This window comes from Pinus tabuliformis, chromosome 3_1, assembly GCF_031772625.1.
Source record: "Pinus tabuliformis cultivar Carrire ecotype Pingquan chromosome 3_1, CPIR1, whole genome shotgun sequence".
NCBI classification, from domain to species: domain Eukaryota; kingdom Viridiplantae; phylum Streptophyta; class Pinopsida; order Pinales; family Pinaceae; genus Pinus; species Pinus tabuliformis.
Window position 1 is genome coordinate 706,319,505 of NC_142301.1, and position 27,245 is coordinate 706,346,749.

A 27,245-nucleotide genomic window follows, 5' to 3' on the forward strand; every position below is an offset into this window, starting at 1 on the left:
AAACCAAACCAATGGGAAGAGTATTTACACTTGGTTGAATTCGCATATAATAATGGATATCATACATCAACACAGCTAAGCCCCTTTGAGGTCCTGTACAGGCGAAAATGCCGCACACCCTCAAGCTGGGGTGGACCTGAGGATAAGCTGAGTTTGGGTCCGGAAATGCTTAAAGAAATGGAAGACATGGTGAAAAGGGTGCGTGCCAATTTGAAGGCTGCGCAGGACATGCAGAAAAGTTTTGCGGACAGGAAAAGAAGATTCAAAGAATATCAGGTTGGTGACCATGTGTTTGTGAGGATCCAAGCCAGAAGAAGCACACTGCAATGGAGCAGATGTGCCAAGCTGTCTCCTCGGTACTTTGGACCTTTTCAGATCTTGGCTAGAGTGGGGCCGGTGGCTTACCAACTTGCCTTGCCAAGTCATATTAAGATTCACAATGTTTTCCACGTTTCTGTTCTAAAGAAATATGTATACGACCCTAAACATGTGATCAGATGGCAAGATGTTCGGGTAAGAATTAATCCGGTTGTTTTGATTATGCAGATATACTCAACAGAAACTGACTGTAGGTATTGATTGTCTGCAGGTCGAACTGGAAGGCGAGGTTTTGGTCGAACCACAGAGCATTCTCGACCAGAGAGAAGTGCGGCTGCGGAAACGAGTTATTACCCAAGTTAAAGTGCTGTGGCAGCACTATGGGCCTGAGGAGGCTACTTGGGAAGACGAGGAACTTATTAGAAAAGTTTACCCAGACTTATTTAAGGGGAATAGACATCGGGACGATGTCCAATCCCAGGGGGGGGAGATGTGATGACCCCGTGAAACATGTAAATATGGAATGTTACTGTGGTAAGAAACTAATGTGGGTTGTTAATTATTGTTTACTAAATGACATTATCTTATTTATGAAATTGAAAATATTGGAATATATATCTTTGAAATGCTGGCAGCCTCTTGGTGGAGGATTTTTAAAGAAAAAGAAATCAGTTATGAAACTGAAAAACTACCCTTTCACACAGGAAAAGTCCTGGGAAGGAAAGCCCCTGGGCTGTTGGGACAGACGGGGGGGGGGGAAATTCCAAGAAAGGGGAAGAAAGGAAAAAGGGTTAAGTCTGGTAAGGACCAGATAACCCAAGCACGGAGGTGCGTGAGTCTTGTTGAGGGCTGCAGGCCTGCAAGACAGCTCGGGGGGAGAATCCAACATGCTGATGGATCTCAAGGTTGGGTGGATAAGAGCAAGTATGAAATGCAGGTGAACTTCTGGAGCGCTAACTCCTGTAACTGGTAGACCAGGTACGAGTTATTTACAAGATTTAGACTACAGTAAACAGTATACTGAGTATATAGATAGAAAATACAGTTGAATCTGAATCTCTTTTAATAGCTATATGTAAAGAGAAATATAACAGTGGGATATCTGTAAAATATAAACATTATGTACAGTTCAAATGAATATCTGGAACTAGTTGTATAAGACAGTAAATGAGAGAAACCATCTGCTGAATACGATTCATGTTATCTATATAAATTGTACGAAACCCAAATGCGGTCCTGAAAGACCATAGCAGTATGCAGAGTATTTATGTAAACAGTGCAGATAAATAGTATTGCACGGCGTGGTACCCAGCTACGGCATGGTGTCCAGCTAGAACAGTAGAAAGAATCATTGAAATACCAGAACGGTAGAAAGATTCATTGAAATACCAGAACAGTAGAGAGGCACATTTGAAATATCAGTGCTGTGCATAATAAATAACGAAGCAGTAACGAAAACTTAACAGACCCCTGTTCCGAGGGTTCATCATTCCATTACATTTTGAAACATGTATGAAAGCAAATACTGTGTTATCATAATACGCTACGCCAGGACTCATCCGGCTCAGCGTGTAAGTAACCAATACAAATAATCATTGAAAAGTCGAACATTATATCACCTGAGAACAGAACCCAGCCGTGGGTAAACGGCCGCGTACCCCGCTGTGGTACAGCTACGTAATAAGAAACAAATATATACGACTGTTACAATAAAACCCTCTCACAGAATAACTCAACTCTGTTAACCAATGGAAATAACAATAAATCTTATCATAAGGCGAGCTCAAGGCATGTTCCCTGAAGCAAGATTATTAGCGTATAAGATAAGACGGCCATGGGTGCAAAACTTGACCGAATGAAGAAATATAAACATCGTATTCAGAAGAGGAAAAGAAGTATATTAATGTTAAGCTATATAGAAACCCTTGATGGGTATAGCGGAAGCAATGTTTATTAAATGTCCAGAGAATCGAATAATACCATATAGTTCTTCAAAAATACAGACAATAATATGAGAGTTCATATTTAACATTTTTAACAGCATGAGAAACAAAAAGGGGTGAATATTCAGACTTCAATTTCAGGCATGGAGGCCGTGAACCCTTAAAGTAAATGTACATACAACCATGGGGCATATATGCCAGAAACCGTATTTAACTTAAGTCTAAATAAATCAAACAAGACACAGGTTCTGGCATGGAATGGACGACCGCGAATCATAACCCAGGGTTTGGTCTGAATGCAGAAACCCTGAGACAAATAAAATAGAGAACACCATGAGGAACTCCTCTAGCCAAGAAATCGATACCAAACAAATCTCATATGTATAAACCCTTACCCATCAGGTTAAATCTTAGACTCCGCATCTAATCAAGATATGAGTACATACCTGAGAGCACCTTGGGCAGCATAATCGTTCCTTGAGCGGTAGGAGGGCCATAGATGCAATCGCTTGTACACTGGCAAATGCATCCGGAGTTAGCTCATGAGTAAAACAATCCAAAACTAATAAACTCTGAGAAAACAAACACACTGTATATATATCTGAACAGCCGAAGAGTAGACGAGTAAACGACGGGCATTAGTCATTATTATACCTGAGATAGCAATGCAGAACCTGGCAAATGGTGCAGGGGAGGAACCGCTGAGCTGAGTAGTATTCGGCCTCACCAGGCATACGCAAATGAACCAAATCAAGTGACTCGGTGGTATATGAATCACCCTCTAAACCCTTAAGCGAGTTTGAGCCCTTAGATGTGAGTATTGAATCCCCATCGTTCATTCAAGAGGGAGTCTGGGCGCAAAAGTCCACAGCGTGACAACCGAGGAGTCACATGGCTTCAGCACGGTGCTAGGCCACCTGGCAAGGGTGGGTGAAGTCAATTAAAATTCCGTCCACCACCTGGCGCCGGAGTTGGACAGAGCAGCAATCCGGTGAATGAACTAACTTGACTTAGATATTAATTCGTGAAGGTCACCAAGCGTAATCATATAGTATTAAGTCAAGAGTGAGACTTTGTGTTGATAAGGTTTGTATATATATATACAGCAGCGCGTTTAATACTTGAGAACGATGCTTTACATATTTGTATTCTATGTTCGAATGGATGGGTGGGGTAGAATTTAATAAGCCTTGTAACTATATTTTTTTATTTCTACATATTTATCATTGGGATCGTGACACTTTACAAAGTTTTATTATTTAGTGAAAGACTCGCCAAGATCTTACAAGATTTTATAATCGAGTAAAATATTCGCCATGCCTGGTGAGAGATTCGCCAAAAAATTATATATACATATTATATTATTGATAAAATTGCCTTCCATTTTTCCTATATACCATGGAGATTCGCCCATTTATTATATTTATAAATTTAGGGGGGGCTCTTAAAATTTTCCCTGACGCCATCTGCATGAGAAGGTGATGTCGTTCAAGCCCAAATTGGTGGACGAGGCTTGTGTACAAGAACAATACCTGGACAACATAGGCCTAAAAAGAGAAAAATCAAGTTGATCGAAGTATAAGTAGAAACAATAAACTTCTAAGGAGGGAACAAAGAAGAAAAAAGGGGGAAAGATAAAAATGTGGCAGCCACAGCACACCAGTGCAAGGATCCTAGAAACCAATTCAACCACTGCATCATTGATGGTCATACAAAGGAGAAGTGTTGGAAGTTGCATCGAGAGCTAAAATAGAAGAACAAGAAGAAAAATATCATGGCCACGAATTCAAGAAACCAAGTTGAAAGAAGTTCAGACATGGATGAGAAGATCATTTGTACATCAGTGTAGAAGAAGGTAAATATGAATAACCTTCAACAACAGGAAGAGAAAGAAATGAACAAACACTTCCATATAAAGATATAGGTCAAGAAAACAAATATTGATGCTTTGTTTGACTCACGATTGTAGGTGAATCTCATTGCAGTAGAGCTGGTTAAGAAGTTTGGGCTGGAAGTTTGTGACCATTCAAACCCATGGCCACTAGGATGGGTAAATAAGGATGTAGAGTTGAAGGTAACAAAACAGTGAAAAATTAGATTTGTTATCAGTGTTGGTTTTATTAATGAAGTAGATTTGGATGTGGTTCCCCTTGATGTATGTGGAGTCATGTTTGGAAGTCCATACATGCACATGTGTGATGAAATATTCATGAGGAGAGCTAGCATGTACCGTCTCATCAAGTATGTAAAATAATTCATCATCAATGCGCATAAAGGAAAGTAAAAAATTTCACCTGTAAGTTCCAACCAAGCCAAGAAATTGATCAGTTCCAGCAAGAAGTATGTTTTGTTTTTTTTAAGAGAAATCCAGTATGAAGAGAAGTTAATAAGAGGAAAGACATCCTTGGAGGGGTGTACGAAGAAACAAAAACAACAATTGGAGGAGTTGTTACAAGCATACAAGGATGTGTTCCGAGATCCTACAGGGTTACCACCTAAGAGAGAAGTGGAGAACGAGATCCAACTATTGTCAGACTCCCCATTTCCAAATATTGAGTTGTACAAGCAAACTATTATAGAAGCAAGAAGGGTGAAGAAATAATTGTAGCAACTGCTAGAACATGGTGTCATTCGACCGAGTACATCACCATGTGGTTCACCCATCATCATTGTGTCAAAGAAGTATGGGGCTTGGCAGATGTGTATAGATTACAGGGCGTTGAATAAAATCACACTCAAGAACAGATACCCCCTATCTAGGATAGATGATCTGCTAGATTAGTTGTAGCAAGCAAAGTATTTCACTAAGATGGACTTGAAGTCTGGATGTCACCAGGGTCGAGTCAAAAAAGAAGATACATGGAAGATAACCTCCAAAACCAGGCAAGGTTTACGAGTAGTTAGTTATGCCATTTGGCCTATGTAATGCACCAGCTACGTTATGATATTAACAAATGATATACTGTGCTCGTTTATAGATTCATTTGTTATTGTCTATCTAGATGATATGCTAGTATATAGTGCTATCTCAGAGGAGCACATTTTACATTTTACGTAGGTGCTAGAGACATTGAAGAAGCACCTCCTGCTAACAAATCTCAAGAAGTGTGAGTTTACATAGCATTGTTTGGTGTATCTCAGGTATGTGAAAGGTGGAGGAGAGTTAAAGATAGATCCTTCCAAGATGGAGGCCATCATGAAATGGTCGGTGCCTACTAATTTTTCTGAGTTCAAGAGTTTCATTGGGGCAACACAGTACCTGAGGAAATTCATAGCCTCGTTTTCAGAGGTAGCAGTATCATTCTATTCCATAACAACAAGTTGCAAGAGTTTTCAGTGGGGAAAAGGTCACCAAAGTGATTTTGAGGATTTAAATAAGAAGATCATTAAAGCATCAGTTTTGGCATTACCAAACTTGCTTTAACCTTTTGAAGTGGATATAGATTCGAGTGCATATATTATGGGAGTTGTCTTGATGTAGGGAGGAAGACTTGTATGCTATCATTCTAAAGTATTTCATGGAGTAGTTCTCAACTAACCTACCTTCGATAAGGAGCGTTAAGCCATGGTGAAATCTGTGAAGAAGTGGAAGTATTATATAATGGGAAAGGAATAAAAAATCCACACATATCACCAACCGTTATAGTACTTGCAGGCCCAGATTAAGCTACCTCAAACGAAGAATTACAAGTGGATGGGGTTTTTAGAGAATTTTCATTTGGTGATCAAGAATAAGAAGGGAAACACAAACAAGTTGGTCGATATTCTTTCAATGCCATCCACGTCAAAGATTACATCTTTAGGGACTCTTATGCACATGGAGCCATTCATCTATGATGCATATAGACAAGCATATTCAAAAGATGAGGACTTCAAGGAGGTGTATCAACAGTTGCAAAGTTAGAGTCATATGCATGCTGGCAACAACATCGTTGACTACCATCTCTAGGATGGGTTACTCTATAGGTTGGATAAGCTATGTGTTCCTAAAGGTGAGTTTTTGCATCTAATTAGAGAGGCTCACGTCTCCAAGGTTGCAGGGAATTTTGGTGTAGGGAAGACCGTGGCTAACTTGCATAGGTATGTGTATTGGCCCAAGATGCAAGAGAAAGTAGCTAGGTTCATAAGAGGATGTATGCTTTGTTGTTACAACAAGCCTAGCAATAAGAAATAGGGTATTTATCATCCCTTACCTGTACCTATTCTTCCCTGGGAAAACATTTCCATGGAATTTGTGGGAGGTTTACCGACAACCAGGAAGGTACATGACTACATGTTCATGGTAGTTGATAGATTCAACAATATGTGTGTTGCAATTCCCTGTGAAAAGACCATCAGTGGACAAGAAGAAGCAAACTTTTTATTTGGACAGGTTTCGGTGCACACTAGGATACCAAGGAGCATCATTTCAGACAAGAACACAAAGTTGAATAGATCTACAACATTCCATCCATGGACAGATGGCAGACAGTAGTAGTCAATAGTACTTTGGTGTAGCTTCTAAGGGGATACACCTAAAAGCATCTAAAGAGTTGGAATGAAAACCTGGTATATATACAACATTCTTATAATAGAGAAGTCCCCACTTCTATAGGAAAGTCCCCATTTGAGACTTTCTTTGGATATTTTCCACCTTCACATTTGGATATTACATATGGGCAACAAGGAAGAGTGAGGGAATATCATACAGGAGATGCTTTGAGGGCTAAAAGTTTTATAGAGAATATCAGGAAGATCTATCTATGTTATGTAACCAGCTCATAAAATAGAAGAACAAATAGATCAACGACTTCAAAATTACCCTCTTCAAGGGGTAAACCTCCTTTACATTACACAAATGAAGAATTCTCGGAGGATTCAAATGAAAAAACCTCCTTTCTATATATAGAAGTCTTATGGGTCATAATATAATTAGAGTTGCCATAACAATAATAATGTAAGGGCACAACAATAACAATAGTGGGCTTCTATGGGGCATACTAATAACAATATGGGGACTACATGGGCACAAAAATAACAATAAGGGGGCTACACTGATAATAAAAATGATGGAATACAATATTATTATAGGGACCTGACATGTTCCTCTCCATCAAAAAAGTGTTGTCCTCAACACTTGAGTAGTTCTAGATGCCTTTGTATAAAATTCTCATCCTCCCATGTGGAATATTCAATGGGTAAGTCCTTCCGCTTGATGAGATACTCTGAAATTAATCGATTTTGTAGTTATTAAGTTCTTGTTTCCATGACTTCTTCAGCTTCCAATATGATTTTTTCCTTCCTCGTCAAGTTCTGGAAATATTGATTGAGTTGGGATATTCCCACCTATAACCTTATTTAAGCATGAAACATGGAAAACTCGGTGCACTTGGGAAGATGCAGGAAGATCCAAATCGTATTCCATAGTATCAATCCTTTGCAACACCTCATAATACTTTGGTGATAATTGATTATCCTTCTTATCTTACTTGAGGGACATTTGTTTGTATGGTTGTATCCATAAAAATACCCAAACACCTACATCAAAACTTATTTCGTTGTGATGTTGATATATCTGTTGTTTCATTTTATTCTATGCCAAAGTGAGGTTATCCTTTAAGATTTGGAGAAGTTACTTGTTATTTATGCTCGATTTGATATTCCGCAGCTTGAACCTTACAACGATTTTCCAAGACTTTTTGGAGATCTGGAGAAATGGATAATTTCTATGTTTGAACCTCTAGTAAATATAATTGTGCAATCACGCCTCATTTTTCTTTATTTAGAAGGTTTGTCATTCCATTATAGTTGATTTTGTTTCATAGTTTCCCTTCGATACCCCTTAATGCAACATCCTTTCCTTCCACAAAAAAATTTAAGAAAAGTTCTTGAAAATTAAAAGTTGTCATACCCAAAGATTGTAATCATTGGACTCCTGGTACAACATCAACACCAGCCATTGGAATGGAAAGCATTAGACTATTCAATACATATTATCCAGTGGATAGCTTAATATTATGGTACTTTTTGGAGAAATTTATGGTTCCTCCATTTGAAACCATCACTTGACATTGTGGTGCTAGATATAGGAAGCAATTCAATTCCTTGGCTATCTTACAATGAATACAATTATGGGTACTACTTGAATCAATGAACACTATTACCTTTTTATTCTTGATATGTCCTTCTATATTGAGAGTTTGAGGAGTGGTAATTCTTGTCAATGCATTACACGATATGGTGAGATTCATTTATTCTTTTTGTATGGTTGGTTCCTAGTGTATATCCTCTTCTTTTGACGTTTCTTGTTCCTTTTCTTCCTCCTCTTCCCAATCTATGTAAATTAATTTATCATAGGACGCTTATGACCTTTGGTGTATTTTCTATCACAACTGTAAGAAATCCCTTTTGCTCTATTTCCTTCCAATTCTTGTGCTGTCAACCTTGTAGGTTGTGGAAGGCTAGGAGGAACAACACTTCCATGTTTATAGTTATGAGTGGTAGGATTCCTTGTTGCCATAATTTTTCTTTCAATTTTTCTTGCCAACCTGAATACCTTCTCCAATAAATCAGGTTCCCCAAGGTGAACATCATATTGGATGATATCCTTTAAAGTCCCTATGAAGACATAAATCCTATTATCATCTGGAATATCATTTACCATTATATTAAATTTTTGGAAGTCCTCAATGTGCTATGTCATTGAATCCTTTTGTTTGATATTTATAAATTGGTCAAAGAAGTTGTTTCTCTTTGTATCCTCATAATGTTCTATCATTTCCTTTGTAAAAATTGACCAAGTGACAATTTTTTTATAAGAGAAAAGCCATAGAGACTATACAAATTGATTTGGTTCTAAATATAAAGTTGCAGTACATACCTTTTTTGTGTTTGCACATTATGGAGATCAAAATATTTCTCCATCTATAGTATCCATGTTAAGGGATCCTTTCCATCAAATTTTCTCATATCGATCTTTGGAAATTGTGGGTCTTCAATCAAACGTTAGATTCTATGAAATCATGATTAAAATTTCTTTTGTTATCATCATGAGTTTCCTCTACTACCTTTTCACCATTAGAAAACCTTTCTTGTATGAACTTTGTCAAACCTTCCTTCAAACCTTCCATGTCTTTCTTCATATCATCCATGTTTCCTTTCAGTTTTGCTTCTATACCATCAATCTTAGATTCCATGCCATTCTTCAAACCATTGATCTTAGCTTTGATTCCATTCTTCAAACCATCCATATTAGATTCTGTTACTTTTTGTTGCACCTGGTCTCGTAATTTTGATATATCATGTTGCATATCTTCCTCTTCTTCATGTGTCATGGTAGATATTTCGGGTAGCTTACTAGGTGTTTCCATTTTATTTCTTTGGGTAATCAATTAATGATAATTATGCTTCACTATGCCCTGTGAATCACTTCAAACTAATTTTTCAAATAAACTTATGCAAGTTTTTAAAAACTACACACCTTTTTTTTCTTTTTCTTTGTAGGAGCTCGATATTGAATCTGTTGTATCTCTATAATTGTGGATCTCCAAGGTATAAAATTTCGTTCTATAGTAGCCTCCGAGTCTTCTTTCCAAACCCGAAATTCAGACCAATATTGGGTTCTTCAAGAAAGTATTATGTCAAATCTCCCATGATGACCTGATTATGGACTAGTTTAGTAAAGTGAAGTTGTACGGGATGTCACTTGTCACTGTTTCAACTTTCGAACCTGGAATTTCTTCATGAAAAGCTACAGTATGTACACTTTCAACTACTTTCTATAGAATTCAAATCTTATGTTTGAAACGCAAGTTATGACGATTTTCCCTAGGTCACCTATTTGAGACAGAATTATGGAGGCCGCAAAAACCCTAACTTCCTCAGAGCATATCTTTGAAAATATAACGAACCAATATTTGAAATTTTTACATGCATTTCTTTTTGATGTCGGCTCCATGTGTTAAAATGTTCAACTTTTGAAGTCTCATAGAAATATTTTATGATGATGTTCCCTTGGTCACCTATTTGAGACAGAATTTTGGAGCCCAAAAAAAACCCTAACTTCCTCAAAGCATATCTCCGAAAATATAGTGAACCAAGATATGAATTTGGCTCCACGTGGTAAAAATTTCATCTTCTAAATCCTCATGTGAAAAAATTTATAGAGAAAATTCCAAAATGACATGTTTGAAGAAGAGAAACCCTAGAATACAAAGCTCTAATACCAAATGTTATGTAAACATCTCACTAAATAGAAGAAGAGATAGATCAATGACATTAAAATTATCCTCTTCAAGCAAGAAACCTCCTTTACATTAAACAAATGAAAAAATATTGGATGATTCAAATGAAAAAGCCTCCTTTCTATATATAGGAGTCTAAGGGGTCACAATATAATCAAATATGACATAACAATAACAATGTAAGGGAACAACAATAATAATAGTGGGCTTCTATGGGGCATAATAATAACAATATGGGGACTACATGGGCACAACAATAAGAATAAGGGGGCTACAGTGACAATAAAAATGATGGAATACACTATTATTATAGGGACCTAACAATATACAAGTACATGAAACACTACATAATTCGCAAGAGAACTATAAGTCCAAGCATGATAAACACAGAACAAATAAATCATTCAAGGTGGGTGATAGAGTATGGCTACAATTGAACAAGGAGAGGTTGTAGGGGCTTGGTAAGAAAATCAACGCTCTAAGGTATGGTCTCTTTGAAATACTGGAAAAGGTGGGTGATAATGCTTATCAACTCATTTTACCACCATATATGTGCATTTACTTAGTTTTTAATGTATAAAATTTAAAACTCTATGAGCCTTCCATGCTAGATAAGTGAGAGGAACAGGTCCTACCTTCTGTGGAGGATTTGGCACTAGATGCTCAGGAAGAGTTGACAAAAGATACAGTTTTGCAGAAGAGGTCTAGAAATACAAGATAGGGATAACATGACCTTTGGAATATTGGGTTGAAGGGACAACTTCCAGGCAAATCTAAATGCTACACCAGAGAGAAGGTAGAGGAAAAATTTCCTCACCTCATACAGTAAAAACTTTTGGGGACCAAAAGCCTCCAAAAATGGGGAGGTATTTTTGGGAGGTGTTACTCTAATTGGAAGATTATATTTTTTTTCATCCATGTCTATGCATTTGGAGTGGGAAGAATGAAGGAAACAACTCATAGACCATTTTTACCGGCAGGACCCAGTTTAGCGAAACAAGGTGTGAAACCTTTCGGGAGAATTTTGAGGCATCAAATGATGTTTTTTGGGGGTAAAACTTTGTCGCTTAAATGCCACACCATTTCCTATTATTATACATAGAAATACCTTTCCAACAATGTAAGAAGCGCATCAATCAGAGTTCGCATGTAAAAGTTATGCCACTCAGAAGTTGACCTTCCTGTTTTCACACCTATAGTTTCGAGAGGATGTCATGTCAGCCCCCGTTATTCATGGAAAAGGGGATAGCCATGTGTTTGTGATGTAAACGACTCTAAAAGGGGATTTGAGGTAATACTTGAGGTCAAATCAACCAAAACTAACCAATTTGAACATTGTGAAGAGCCAAAAGCGAGCAATATGAACTCTTTGTTATGGGTCAACCTTAATTCTTCGGGTTATTCCTAAATAAATTTTTGGACGAATAAAAGTTAACACTCCCTGTGTGTTTCATGACATGTTCCTAACAAATTGTTGAGGATTTGTTAACTTTGGTAGTGCATGTGTTTACTAAAACCTGTAGGTTTTGGTGTAATGAAAATTGTCATTCCAAAAAGTGGTATCAAAGCCACAAGTATTGAGTTTGAAACACACCTAGGTCATGTTGGGGGGGATATTGTTGTACAAATGAAAGTCATTGCTCCCTGCATATATCTTGACATATTCCTAATAACCTCTTGAGGATTCATAAGCTCTCATGATGCATATGTTTACTAACATATGCTAGTTTCAGTGTAATGACAATCATGATTCCAACCTAAAGCTCATGGATGCTAACATGTGATGTACTGTAGAAGATAACAAAAAATGTTAAACTTGAAGTAAAATACCGATTGAATGGGTTTTTGATGCAAGTGTAATAGCCCTTTCTTGGAAATGAAAATAACTATACAAGTTTTCTCTTATGCAACAATAATTCTATCATTTTTCAAACACCTTTTGAGTACTAAGTGAATTGGTTATCCACTTCAAGAGTTTAATTGTTTTCCCCTTTAGACATAGGCAACACTATCAATTTCCTTACAACACACAAATTTCATTGAGATCACTCATTCCACCCATATTTATCACACCTTACAGTCATATTTCCTCGATGAAGCCCCTAAATGAGTGGAAAATCAAAATTGTCTTAAAAAATATCCAAAAATTCATGGGCACCCTTCATAAGAACCTAGTTTGTTGAAGGTCTTGATGTTAAGCCTAGAGGATTGTATTATTTTAGTTTTCACAACAATTGTACTATACATAAAATTGAATGCACAATAGGCCACAAATAAAATGGTTTGAAATGGTCTTCAACTAGAAACTAACACACCATAAAGTGAGAATAGGAAAATAAATTACACACAAATCCATGAGAAAGTGGTGAAGATGTTGATAATGGAACGAGACCCAATAAATGAGAACATGGAACTCAAGTTGCGAACAATTTGCAGATTGAATTCCACAAAAACTTGACAATGGAGAAAAGAGAGAGTAAGCATTACAACTCATGAAGAGAAGTCGAAGCACTCAACAAGTTGTAGAGGTAGAGAAACATTGAGTGAGACTACATAAGATATTAAAATATAGAACAAGCATGCCCATAAATGGCATAGAGAGTAAAGGAATGGAATTGTCTATGAGAGGAGTGTCTGGGTCAAGCAAATAAATGTTGTGTCCAGAGATAGAAGATTGGTCAAAATGGAAAGAGGTGTTTCTCCAAGTAACGTAGAGATGGAGATGGAAGGGATACTAGACTGATATTTTCAAAAAACTAGAGGCATTTCTCAACGAGAATAAATTGTTATGATACCACTTTTAGCACACACATACAAATGACCAAACATAGATTAAAAATGTATTGCATATTATTAATCAAATACAAATATAAATACCAGTTCTTGTAACCTTTGTATTATCCTTCCAAAGTCACTTGGAATCCCAATGACAATTTCATTCCTCCACACCAACCCTAATGGATTACGTGTACAACAATCACGTCATAAAATATTGGGGTTATTAATCACCAACTAATAATAACAAACCAATAACTACCAGAAAAAATCAATTTCCTAAAAAAATAACAAACAAGTTATATAGAAAAATATTTTTATAATAAAATTGTTGGAAATATTTAAACAAATAACTTGGAATTTGAAAGTACATAAATTCTGTGAAAATACCTCATTTATTTTCTTACATGTAATTAATCACATCTAAAACTTTAAAGAAAACCAAATCTACATTTACAAAAACCAAATATTATTCATTCAAAGGAATTTCATATTACATCCAACATGATGAAATCAACAAGACGAACTCATCATTGAAGCACATATTCAATATACAACAATAAGATACCTCAACCTCAAGTTGATAATTGACCATCATTACAACATAACCCATCCCAACCTCCTTGAAAGAGTCTATGTGCAAGAATTTAATAAAAAAACACAAATGTATTAATGAAATTGGATTACCCGTTTGCACAACCTCCCATTTTAGTTAACCAAATTGATAAAGGTGGTGTGTTAACCCAATGTAGATAATGGGTTTGGTAGAAAATTACACTAGAGGATTAGGAAGGATCAAAGTATGAGTGTGGCATTGTTTCAAATCCATCCATCAGGATTAAAGCCTTCATGGTAAACCCTATACCACCAATGAAATCTGAGGTAAATTAATTTTTTGAAAAAAAAAAGAATATATATATATATATATATATATATATATATTAATTAATGTCTGCCTCAACAAAAGTTAGATTTGTGTATGTACCTTTTAATAGTTTGATGTGATCACTATATTCAAAATTTAAAATTGTTCAATAGCTTGATGTGATCGTTATATGTCTTTGTAGGGACATAAAAAATAAAAAATCACACATGCCAATGGTTTCTTCTCAATGTCTATCATTGGTATTAAATTTTGAATTTTATTGTTAGCACAGTAAAAATGGAATTTGAAAGCCAAATTTTTCATAACAAAGTAATTTAACTTTTTGTGATAATAGGTTGGGAAATTATTTTTAGTCTCAAAGGATTTTTTGAATTCAAATATACTTTGGGTTTGGGCACACCAAGAAAATAATCAGGTTGAAGTTTATGGTATGTCGCAAGGTTTAAATATTGTTAAATGTGTTAGCATTCTCAGACTTTGTACGATTGTAGATTCAAAAATTTTCACATGATACATGGTTCTAAATATTAGTATAGCGGATAATTTTTAAATCTTATCACTAGAATAGATAATTTGTAAAGTTTGATGTTCATTAGAGGGAAAGTATTTCCCTGGGTCACAAGATCACAATGCTATTGTTGACAATTGCACCAATCAATCCATGTTATTGAAAATAGGGTAAATTTTGGTTAACAGAAACCTTAACCAAAAACCAATTCATAGTGTAATATGCACGGAGGTTTCACTCAATGAACCTTTTACATATCATGTGCATTCGTGGCATACTAAACAATACCCTTAATTTGACTACATATTGGAAAATACCTCTCACATTATTCAACCCCCTACTAATACGAACCCAATACACCTTCCCAATTTAAAAACCCATACTTTCACTCGATATTGTAGGTATCCAATTTTTAGTTAACATTTTTTTATACCATTTTATATTTTTTCGTTAACTTGAGCTCCATTTTTTATACCTACCAATATAAAAACCCTTTTCCTACTATTATATGCTCAATATATTATGTGATTTTTTCCTCAATATATATTCCCTAATATGAATACGCGTGGTATGGTATTTCTCCCCCATTGAAGCCCCTGTGGTAATATGAAGGACATGGCACATTGCTCCAGTTTAATTTCACAACTAGCTTCATCCAAGGAAATTCCATTGTTCAATGGAACAACTAATGTTAAGATACAACCTCCCTTAGTTCACATGAAGCTACATTCTCTCTTAACCACAATTAAATTTGTGGGAGGTTTATTTTGGCAACAACATGGGACAATGGTGAGGATAGTGGATTATTTGAGAGTGGTTTAAGTGAAATCTCAACTGTAATGATATGGGCTCATTAAATTGGTTAATATGTTTGGTATTTTCTTCTTCCCCTCAACATTGGTAAGTTGAACCTTTTTTCCTCCTTTATTTCACTCAACATCAATGTCACTGGGGAAATTGGTTGGTGACTTGAGGTTCCATGCTATCCCCTTTTCCCTAGTAGGATTTGATTTTTATTTTCAAATACTCTTGAAATTTTGCAGTGTTCTCTCTCTTTCTAAAGTCCACTCTAGATAGTGCTTTTAGATTCATTTTAGTTAGATAGATAACTTGTTGTTCCAAAAGGATCTTTATTTCCTTTACTTTGCATGGAGCATCTTCATTGATCTCTCTAAAGAAGGGTTTTCTCTTTCTCCTTATTACCAAAGGTATCGTAAGTGTTTTTTATGGAGTTTGATTTCAAAGCTCCCTCTAAATGAAGCCTTGGTTTTATACATCATTGAAATAAAGTGGAATGACATCATTAGAGCACCAATTTTTCATTAGGTATTGTATAGTGTTCATTCTCAAATAGATTATAGAGAATTACAACAAATTAGAAGATAATTGAGAAGTTATGAGGAGTTCATGCAAAGCAACAAAAAATTTCTTATGGTGGTTACAAGTAGAATCCTGGAGCATGATAATTAGGTAACTTTAAAAATTTCCACAATAATGGAGACTTTCACTCAATTTATACACCAAATCTTTTAGTTGGATGTAGACGCAATGCATTTTACACCATGTTCATAAACTTATCCAACGGAGAATAGCTAGGAGTTTCATGATTATGTTCAACCCTTCATTTCCAATTACAAGGCTCTCAATTAATACTAAGCTACTCACCAACAATTCGAGCATTCTTGATAGGAATTTTGGACCATTTGTCAATAAGGGGATGTGGCCCGGATCGAAGTTCATCACATAACCTAATTCGTTTTAATAGTCACTCCATATGGGTTTAGAGGCTCACTTCGCATGGAATTATCTTCCTCTTGTGAAGGAAAGAGAATGGTGGGTATCCTAAAATTATCGTAAAGTTATATATACATGAAGCTAAAACTAATGTTTTATGTTAATATATCTAATTTAATGTTTAATCTAACTAAAATAATATGGTACAATAATAGAGCTAACCTAAAAAAATAATAATATTATACATTAATTATACAAGATACAATTTACAATAATACAAAGAGAAATAGCCAGGAGCTTGTGTAACGCATAATTAATGTAAAATAATTTTCTACATATAATGTTGTAAATTTGCATACAACCTAAATTAATCTAAACTGTAAAAGTAATTATAGTTTTAATCTAAACTATAAAAGTAATTATAATTTTAAAATGTAATTAAATCTCCATAGCATATTTTATAATTGAAAAACAAAATTCATAATCATACAAATCCTTATTTTTTAAGTAATGATACAATTTCAAAAATACAAAGAGAAATAGCCAGAAGCTTGTGTAACGCCTAATTAAGCTAAATTAATCTAAACTGTAAAAGTAATTATATTTTAAAATGTAATTAAATCTCCATAGCATATTTTATAATTGACCCAAAAAAATCATAATCATACAAATCCTTATTTTTTAAATAATGATACAATTTCTTTATCTTTTAAACAAATACAGAGGAAGTATGAACTTGCCTTTTCTATTTTCACATCCATAATCAATACATATCTAATGTCTAATACAAATTCTAATGGGAGCATGATGGATCTAAAATTTCAACTCAGGTTACACCTAGAATTAAACATAAAATGCTCAAAAGCATAGAAGACATTTGATGTTAACACCGTACAAGCCTTTTACGAATAATCATATATCGATCATGACGTACAAAAGTGGTTTTCAAATTATGCACAAAATGAATTGAATTAAGGTTAGATAGATCAAGCTTAAAGGTAACTATAATATTCAGAAAAGACTTCAAAACACTATAATCATAGAGATTAAATGAAAGATTAGAAACACAGTTCAGGTTCCATTCAAGCTCACAGAAAATAATGATGAGGAAAAATGATTATGAATATTATTACTCTAAGACTTGTGTGATCCATTATGTAGAGAATAGTTTTTGGAATTAATCATATTGAAAGGAATGGATTAGTGTTTTGAACCAATTAATGTGGTTCATCCTCAGGACAAGGTGAGAAATCAATCATAGCAAGGATGCATCAATGTTTAGGGTAAGCCGTTCAAAAAATAGTTGTTGGAGAAGAATTATTAAGTTTATTAAAAACAATTATTTATAGAAATATTTTCGGAAAAATCACATCAATTTTTTTTTCTAAACTCATGGATCACAGAAACTTAAATTCAAACAATTATTTAGTTAGAAAATAGTTCTATAATAATTAAGTATTTAATTTCGAGAATTGAAATAAAATAATATAATAATATTATTAAGATTGACCTATGCAAAAGTTAATTAATCTATTTATCGACTAAGGTGGTAATTCTTTTATATAATATTAATATTATTTAAAAACAAAAATAATAATAATAGGTTTAAGATAAGTTGTTATGAAATGAATTGGTTAGTGATAATATTTAAAAATATAATTTATTTACCAATTCAAACAATAATATTATCATTATTAGAAAAATGCTTATATAACATTATTAGGGATGACTCATTTTCAATGTGAGTTAGCCAATATATTAAAAATAATCTATTTACCAATTCAAATAATAATATTATCTGTGAGTAATATTCTTAGTTAGTTATGGGTTGACCTATTCAGGGGAATTAGGTGAAAAACTAGCCATTGTCTTAATGTAATAAATACGTTATTAAAAGAAATTATAATAATATTTAAAAACTAATCGTTATGTAATAATTAAATAATAACAAGACCAAAAAATATAATTATCCTGATGGTTAAAGTGTATAAGGTTAAAACTACATCATTAGGAAAAATTCAAGATAAATATTATTTTCCTTTATTATCGAGATTACCAAGACCAAAAAGGTCTATTAGACGGAATGAAACAACAAAGGGGAGAATATCCTCATTGAGAAGAAAAGAACATGAGGAATGAAAGGAAACACCAGAAGAGAGAACAAAGAAGAGGGCAAAGAAGAGGGAAGCGGAGTTAAGAGGTGAGAGCTGGAAATTAAGTAAAAGTTGGATTCCATCTCTCACCTCCCAACTCTGCCGCCCTCTTCTTTGTTCTTTCTTCTGGTGTTTCTTTTTATTCCTCCCGTTCTTTTCTTCTCAATGAGGATATTCTCCCCTTTGTTGTTTCTTTCCGTCTAATAGACCTTTTTGGTCTTGGAAATCTCAATAATAAAGAAAAATAAGATAATTATATTTTTTGGTCTCATTATTATTTAATTATTACATAACGATTAGTTTTTAAATATTATTATAATTTCTTTTAATAACCTATTTATTACATTAAGACAACGGCTAGTTTTCCACCTAATTCCCCTGAATAGGTCAACCCATAACTAACTAAGAATATTACTCACAGATAATATTATTATTTGAATTGGTAAATAGATTATTTTTAATATATTCGCTAACTAATTAATTACATAACAACTAATCTTAAACCAAATATTACTATCTATTCTATTTTTAATGTTAATATTATATAAATAAATTATACTTAGATATTATTAACATTTTAGTTGATAAATATATTAATTAATCATGATAAATTCTAATCTTCGACCTAACTCACATTGAACAAGTCATCCCTAATAATGTTATATAAACTATTTTCTAATAATGATAATATTATTGTTTGAATTGGTAAATAAATTATATTTTTAAATATTATCACTAACCAATTCATTTCATAACAACTTATCTTCAACCTAATATTATTATTTTTGTTTTTAAATAATTTTAATATTATATAAAAGAATTACCATTTTAGTCGTTAAATAGGTTAATTAATTCTTGTATAGGTCAACCCTAATAATATTATTATATTATTTTATTTACATTCTCGATATTAAATACTTAATTATTACATAACCACTATTATGCATCCGGCCTATTTATTCTCTCATATTGATTGGTTTTCAACTTGTCTCAAGGATAAACCACATTAGTTGGTTCAAAACGTCAACCCATTCAAAACGTCGACCCAATCCTTTTAATGTGATTAATCAGAAAGACTATTTCCTATTATTACTCTATTGAAATCGTGTATACTATGATTTTCAAGCTATCACAGTAGATGCATACATCACAGTTTCAAAGATAGATATATCAACTGATGATAGAGCCTCTGTTCTTATTCCTCCGAAAAATATGGTGTACTACGGATATCAGACTGAAGAAGGGATGTTGATCACCTTCTCCCTTGTCGAGACTCTCTCTCCCTTCACCAAAATCAGTCTTGCATTTTTATAATGCATTAATAAAAAAATTCCTTTCCCACAAATACTCGACAAATCTTGAGAAAATCAGATCTCCCTAAAATCGAATTCACTACCAAAAACCCATCCCTAGAATCCATAAATTGCTGTCATCTTCCTTTCCAAAATAAGAATGGGTTTCCACTATTAACGAATTAAGTTTTTAAGAATCTGGTTCGAGATATTAAAATCTCCCTTATCGCTCTAGCACTCAAATCCTATCAAGCTAAAAATCCAGGTTGGGTAACCTTGTTAAGAAAATGATCCAAAATTATCATTATAATCCAAACAGACATATATGTAAAACGAATTGGATTGATATAAAAGAGTGACTACACAATTTTAGATCCTGTAGTAATTCTAAATTTAAATCAGATCAAAAACAGAAATAGATTGAACAATTATAATCACAGGTTTGATGAACTGAAACGAAACCATGTGCACGTTCAGGTTGGATGAATGGGTTATTTCCATGTCGGCTTTCATGTAGAGATGAGGTATATTTTAGGTAGTCAAATAGTTAAACTTATTGGTCTAATTCAACCTTTGTTGAACTGGTGCGTAGTTATCTTTATGGCTTTTATTTATGGTAAAACTTGTTCTCCATAGAGCGACTTGTTATTGCAGTGAATTAGTGTGACTTCGATCTTTCAATTTCATATTTGGAGGACGAGATTTTGTCGATAATTTTAATAACAATCCAATCAGAAACTAATCTTGTGATTATGGCGATATGGCAGTGATATTTGGATTTATCATCTCGACGATCTCGATAATATCAACGTAACTAGCTCTCCCACAATCTAGTGTAACCATTTCTGCATTACAACTACAAAATTTTACTGCATATTGCTGGCATTTGTTTTCAGTAACTTAAATCTCGTGGAGCTAATGTCTTGTTCACATGAGTTGGTGAGCCAACCTCTCATACTCGAGGCGAGTGAAGAAATTGTTGGAGTTAATGCTTACATTCCATATTTAAGAAGTTGGTTTGTGATGGTTGAGAAATTCTCTCAACCTCTCTATCTAATTTAGGAATAAGTTGGATCTCAGAAACTCTATTTAATAGAGTAATCTGAATGTAAATCGGTGTGTGTGAGTGTCTTTGCACATACACCATTTGTGTATAATATATGATTGAGTGTTTGTGATTGTGTGATTTTAGCTGTTTCTATCATGGTATCAGAGCTAGATCTAAACCTGTGTTGTGAGAAGGTGCATTTGTTAACCGGGCTGTTGCAACCTGAGTATTTTGGACAGAGCAACCTGCGTATGCAGCCGTAAGCCATCCCCGTAGTTCATTTATTTCAAGTCCATTTGTCCATTTATCGACCTATGTGCACAGGCTCGATATGAAGATCAGTCGGCCATGAATATGTGATGCAAAACTTTCATGGTTTCCTTATCGATGTGATCTATTCTGTAGGCGAGTCGGTTTTGATTTCAAACTAACCTGGGCCATGTTCTACTCATAGAAATTCTTAATTCCGTCTGTGGCGTTTGAAACTGGGCGTTTCTCTGTTATGGGGTTACGTTAGTGTCAAGAAAGTCTGCCCAGAATCTTGCAAGGGCTCGGTCATATGGGTTTGACGGCATGAAGGAATTGGTGCCCGGCCAAACCTCGTCTATGTATTGGAGAATGATGAGAGATTCGCAGACAGGCTTACCGTTGTGGATGAGGACGGGTACTTTCTTATGAATCGGATTCATTTGCAGCAGCAGCTCAGACTTAGAGGCGAAATTCTCTTCCTGGGATTCATATCTCACATTTTTCTCTTCCAGTCCGATCAAAACTCGAATAGCAAAGGGACTGGGCCATTGGCTCAACACCTTCACCTGCTCTTCCCCTTCACCCATTCTCGGCACCTGAAAATATTATGGAAATTACAGGAAGCAGGCAAGTATGAATGAATGACTAAATGCTCTTGCGTGCTTGCAGAAATTCTGTTGGATTACCCAGTATTCTGAGTATCTATCAGCGATCTCATCATGGCCCGTACTAATGGCTGGGGGTGTTCGTCGCCGGAATCAGTCTCAAATTCGGGGAGGACAGTGCATGAACATTTGAAGACAGAGAGCCGTGTCTGATATTCACGGAGACAGCGATAAATGCGTTGTGACAGTCACTGTTACCGTGACTATACCGGTTGTTTGGAAAATACATTTGTGATTATATTAGTTTAATTTCCATTATTATAAAATGTTTGAAGAAATCAAGTAGTAGTAAGGCTCAATATGGATGGTTGTCCAGATAGTATGGCAGTTGCGGATCTAGGGAAGGATCCCTCATTAGTGGTAGACGTGGAAGTGGTTTCCTAATGAGGTTATGCGACAGATTGGGATGCTGTCCAGTAATTGACTTCGGGAGGTCCTTGATTCGGGAGTTGAGGAAGGGAACTCGGGAATCCAACTTGCCAACTACACCTTTCCAAGGGTTATGAGGCAACTTGATGGAGCATCTACTGATAAGCTTGATTATTTTGTTATTTTCATGTAATGTAATCATTAAGGGGGGATGTTGGAGTTAATGCTTACATTCCATATTTAAGAAGTTGGTTTGTGATGGTTGAGAAATTCTCTCAACCTCTCTATCTAATTTAGGAATAAGTTGGATCTTAGAAACTCTATTTAATAGAGTAATCTGAATGTAAATCGGTGTGTGTGAGTGTCTTTGCACATACACCATTTGTGTATAATATATGATTGAGTGTTTGTGATTGTGTGATTTTAGCTGTTTCTATCAGAAATTTGGTTGGATTTAAATATGTGTACATTCGTGTAGATGATCAAACGGACTTGCACCCTGAAACTCATCAAAGTGACCAAATTACATGGCATTTTGACTCAGTAATAAAAACCCTGGCCATTGAAGGCTCCATCAATATGTTTAGACGTTTGCTTTAGTTATAATTGTCCACATTTATTTTCATATCCTGGTATCACTGTAATAAAACTTATAAACAAAAAATTTCTAGGAATTAGAATGGTGAAAAATGAAACCTGAAGTCATTTACGTTTGACAAATTATCCTGACAACAAACATAAGTGTTACTTTCGTTGAATGATCTGGTGATTATTTCATTTGATTTGATCGTCGATGGATGCACTATCATGTTTGTCCCCTATGAAATGTAGATAGTTAAGTCCTTTTCGAATTGAAATATAGCATTGGTTTCCAAAGGCTACGGTTTGAAATATTAATCCCATTTGCAATGAACATGTTTCATATGGTGGCTTTATCTCTCCCCCATGTCGATGTATTTCAAGTTCAATTATGGTTGCCCCTTTGCCTTGCAATATTATTGATATATACAACCTGCGAACAATTTGTTTGAAGCTTTTTTGAACCTATGAGGAAACTATAACCTAAAGTGTTCAAATGTCGAAATGTGTAATTTTTCCATGAGAAAGATTCATATGGTGACTTTGCTTCATCCCCCTCTGCATAGTTGGATTAGCGTTTATTTTTCCCCTTTCCTTTTTTATATTTTATATTTATGATATGATATGTACATTCATTAAATTTATATATATATATACCATACCATGTCACTTTACAATATATAAACATACTTATCCCATGGGAAAGCCTCACCCAACAACAAAAGAGTGAACTCAACAACCCCTCAAGTATCAAAAGTTATGAGGATTCAAATACCGCACAAAACAAATCTTCATTTAACAGCAAAGCAGATCTCCTAGACCAAACTTCTTCTCCGACTATCTTCAAAAGGACGAACAAAATAGACCGCCAAGCTAAGACACCAATGTCCCAAGAACCAGAAGAGACGAAGGAGATGCAATATAAAGAAAATTGGAAGACCGTAGAGAAAAAAAAGAAAGCTATAGCACCAATCTTGCCAAGAAAGACGAGGAGCCAGACAATTAGAAACTAAGAAAATTATAGGTCCGATAGACCAATTTGGTCTCAGTGGATGTTAACCACCACCATCATCATCATCATGAAAAGATTTGTGTGCGTGTATCTATATATATAAAATTAATTCTGAAATACATAACTTAAGAAATATACATAGAATATATCATATTATATATAATATATAATAGCTTATAAAAAACATAAAAATGAACTTATATCTAATTTATAACGTTAAATATTTTATTTATTTTATATATATATATATATATATATATATATATATATATATATATATATATATATATATAAAGAGCATGAATTACAAATATAACACATGAAAATCATGTCCAACCAAAGCCTATTATGCAACACAAAGCGGAAGTCGACGAGGAAAAATTTCATAATGATGAAAGTAGCTGAACTTCAAAATTCAGAGTGGGGTACATGTCAGAAGTTCATTCATTAGAAAATTGCCTAAAGAGGTTGGTAAATGGGCAATTGAAATGGTTCAGTTCAAATCCACTCAAAACCAAACAATCAAGGTGACAACCCCAAGGATCGAGACAAACGATGTGTTGAGACATGGTCAAATTCTGAGGAGCAAGAAGCAAAATCTAGCCACTGAAGATAAGAGAATCCACCGACTAATCAAGTGCAATTAGAAGGGAAAATATTCAAAATTTTTAATGGGACCCCCTTCATTTGGACAAAAAATGTGGGGGAGTTGTTGACAGGACAATAAACATGTACAAATTTTCAAATTGGACTCGAACTTAGCCGAATATCATAAACATGCCACGCGAAAACCATGTCCAGCTAAAACTAATCAATCAACTCAAAAGAGAAAGTCGACGAAGCAAAGAACCATAATGATGAAATTAGTTGAACTTGAAAATTGGGAGTGGGGTATGTCAAAAGTTAATTCATTAGAAAATTGTCTAAAGAGGGTGGTAAATGGGAAATTGAAATGGATTAGCTCAAAGACAAACAATCAAGGTGATAACCCCAAGGATCGAGACAAATAATGTGTTGAGACATGGTCCAAGGCTCAGGAGCAAGAAGCAAAAACAAACGAATGAAGATAGGAGAATCCACAACCCAATCAAGTGCAATTAGAAGGAAAAATATTTCAAAATTTATAATGGGGAGTTGTTGGTAGACCAATAGGCATGTACAAATTGTCAAAGAGGACTCGAATTTAGCCAAATATCATAAATATACCACGTGAAAACCATGCCCAACTAAAACTCATCATGCAACTCAAAGGAGGAAGTCGATGAAGAAAGACACCATAATGACGAAAGTAGTAGAACTTGGAAATTGGGAGTGGGGTATGTCAAAATTTCATTCATTAGAAAATTGTCTGAAGAGGGTGGTAAATGGGAAATTGAAATGGATCAGTTCAAAACCACTAAAAACGAAACAATCAAGGTGACAACCCTAAGAATCAATATAAACGATGTGTTGAGACATGGTCAAATTTTGAGGAGCAAGAAGCAAAAGCCAGCCAATGAAGATAGGGGAATACACCGACAAATCAAGTGAATTTAGAAGGGAAAATTTTTCAAAATATATAATGGGGGGGCCTTCATTTTGACCAAAAATGTAGGGGAGTTGTTGGCAGGCCAACAAGCATGTACGAATTTTCAAAGTGGACTTAAACTTAGTTGAATGTCATAAAGATACAATGTGAAAACCATGTCCAACCAAAACTCGTCAAGGAACTCAAAAGAGGAAGTCAACGAAGCAAGACGCTATAATGATGAAAGTAGTTGAACTTGGAAATTAAGATTAGGGTATGTCAGAAGTTCATTCATTATAAAATTGTCTGAAGAGGGCAGTAAATGGGTAATTGAAATTGATTAGGTCAAAACCACACAAAACCAAATAATCAAAGTGACAACCCCAAGGATCAAGACAAACAATGTGTTGAGGCATGGTTGAATTCTAAGGAGCAAAAAGCAAAAGGAAGAAATGAAGATAGGAGAATCCACCGACCAATCAAGTGCAATTAGAGGGCAAATAATTTCAAAATTTATAAGGGGCGCCCTTTAATTTTGACCAAAAATTTAGGGGAGTTGTTGGGAGGCCAAAAAACATGTACACATTGTCAAAGTGGACTCGAACTTAACCGAATATCAAGATGAAATAGGTCAATCCACATTCCTTTTTTTAAGATTGTGCCTTTATTTAAATATTTAAATATTTATGGATTTTTTAAACAACTTATACAACCATGTTTGATTAGAATCCACACGTGAAATCCTTATTCAACTATAACTTTAGAAAAATAGTTATTATCCTTTAAATTATACAAATTCCTCAAATAGAAGTTTGATATACACTTTTTTGTGAGTTTTACTTCAATCTTTTGTTGAATAAAAATATCTCATAGTTATGATTTAAAAAACAGACAACACAATATAACCTTCAAATATTACTAACATTCCAATGTACCAATCATCAAATTATTTTGAAAAGAATTTGATATGGAGATGCATTTAGATCATTTTTTATTTATTTTATAAGCCCATTTTGCCATGTAGTCTCACTTCCACACATTTTGATATTTTTTTGGAAAACCAACAATTTAGGTCATCTTAAAATTTCACAATTCTCTTTTCAACAATTGCATCAATCAAGCCATGTTATTGAAAATAGGGTATATTTTGGTTAATAGTAACCTTAGCCATCAACCAATTCCATCATTTAATATGAAGGACATGGTGTAGTGTTGTTTTAATCAATCTTAATTGATCGATACTGCAACATTAATTGTCAACCTAAGGTAGGTCTTGTTGTTTCAATGGAGTTTGCACTCTTTGTGCTAGTACACTCCAGCCAAGAATAAGGAAATGCAGAAAATAGTAAAATATGTTGTTGATCTAAATTACTGAATCAAACCATGCATGTAGACATAAAAACACTCTACAAAATTGAATCACACTTCACAGCTATCAAAAGAAAGGTGCGCCACATAGGAACTAATATCTACTACAGCTAGTTACTACCACTCTGTTGATTAACTCAGTGTAACAACATAATATAAATAGAAACTACAACGAGTGTAATCCATGATTTGTACAGCAACAGCGAGAAACCATAAATCAATTAGCTAAACTAGAATGTACACTACCTTTATCACTGCAATCCCTACCAAAGAGGAGGGTCCTTCCTCCTCAGCAGGGCGCAAGAATAACACAAAAGTAATTAACAAATTAGCTTAACAACAATAACAACATCACCGTGTTGATTAATATTAAGAATAAACTCATATTTATAGAAGTAGAGTAACAATACTTTTCTATATGTCATCTCTTGTACATGGAAAATCGAGTTCCTTTATAGTTTTTTACAACACGAAATTAAAAAACACATTAGTCATGAGAATCTCACGATTCTCATGTTAATCAAAAATAAAAGTAGTTACAACCTATTTCTAAATAAATATACATTAGTTATGATTGCAACCGCTTGGGTCTTGTTGCTTCTAAAATAAACAATCCC

General features: G+C 34.5%; 1 protein-coding gene across 1 annotated transcript; it reads right to left on the reverse strand.

Moving 5' to 3' along the window:
- Positions 1-21,379: 21,379 nt before the first annotated feature.
- Positions 21,380-21,715, reverse strand: LOC149189124 (glutathione S-transferase U22-like). Its single transcript, XM_089410135.1, has one exon. The coding sequence runs from the start codon at positions 21,713-21,715 to the stop codon at positions 21,380-21,382; it is 336 nt and encodes a 111-aa protein (XP_089266261.1).
- Positions 21,716-27,245: the final 5,530 nt, after the last annotated feature.

Coding starts and splice junctions, on each gene's coding strand:
- LOC149189124 (XM_089410135.1), bottom strand. CDS start 21,715: ATGGGTGAAGGGGAAGAGCAGGTGAAGGTGTTGAGCCAATGGCCCAGT.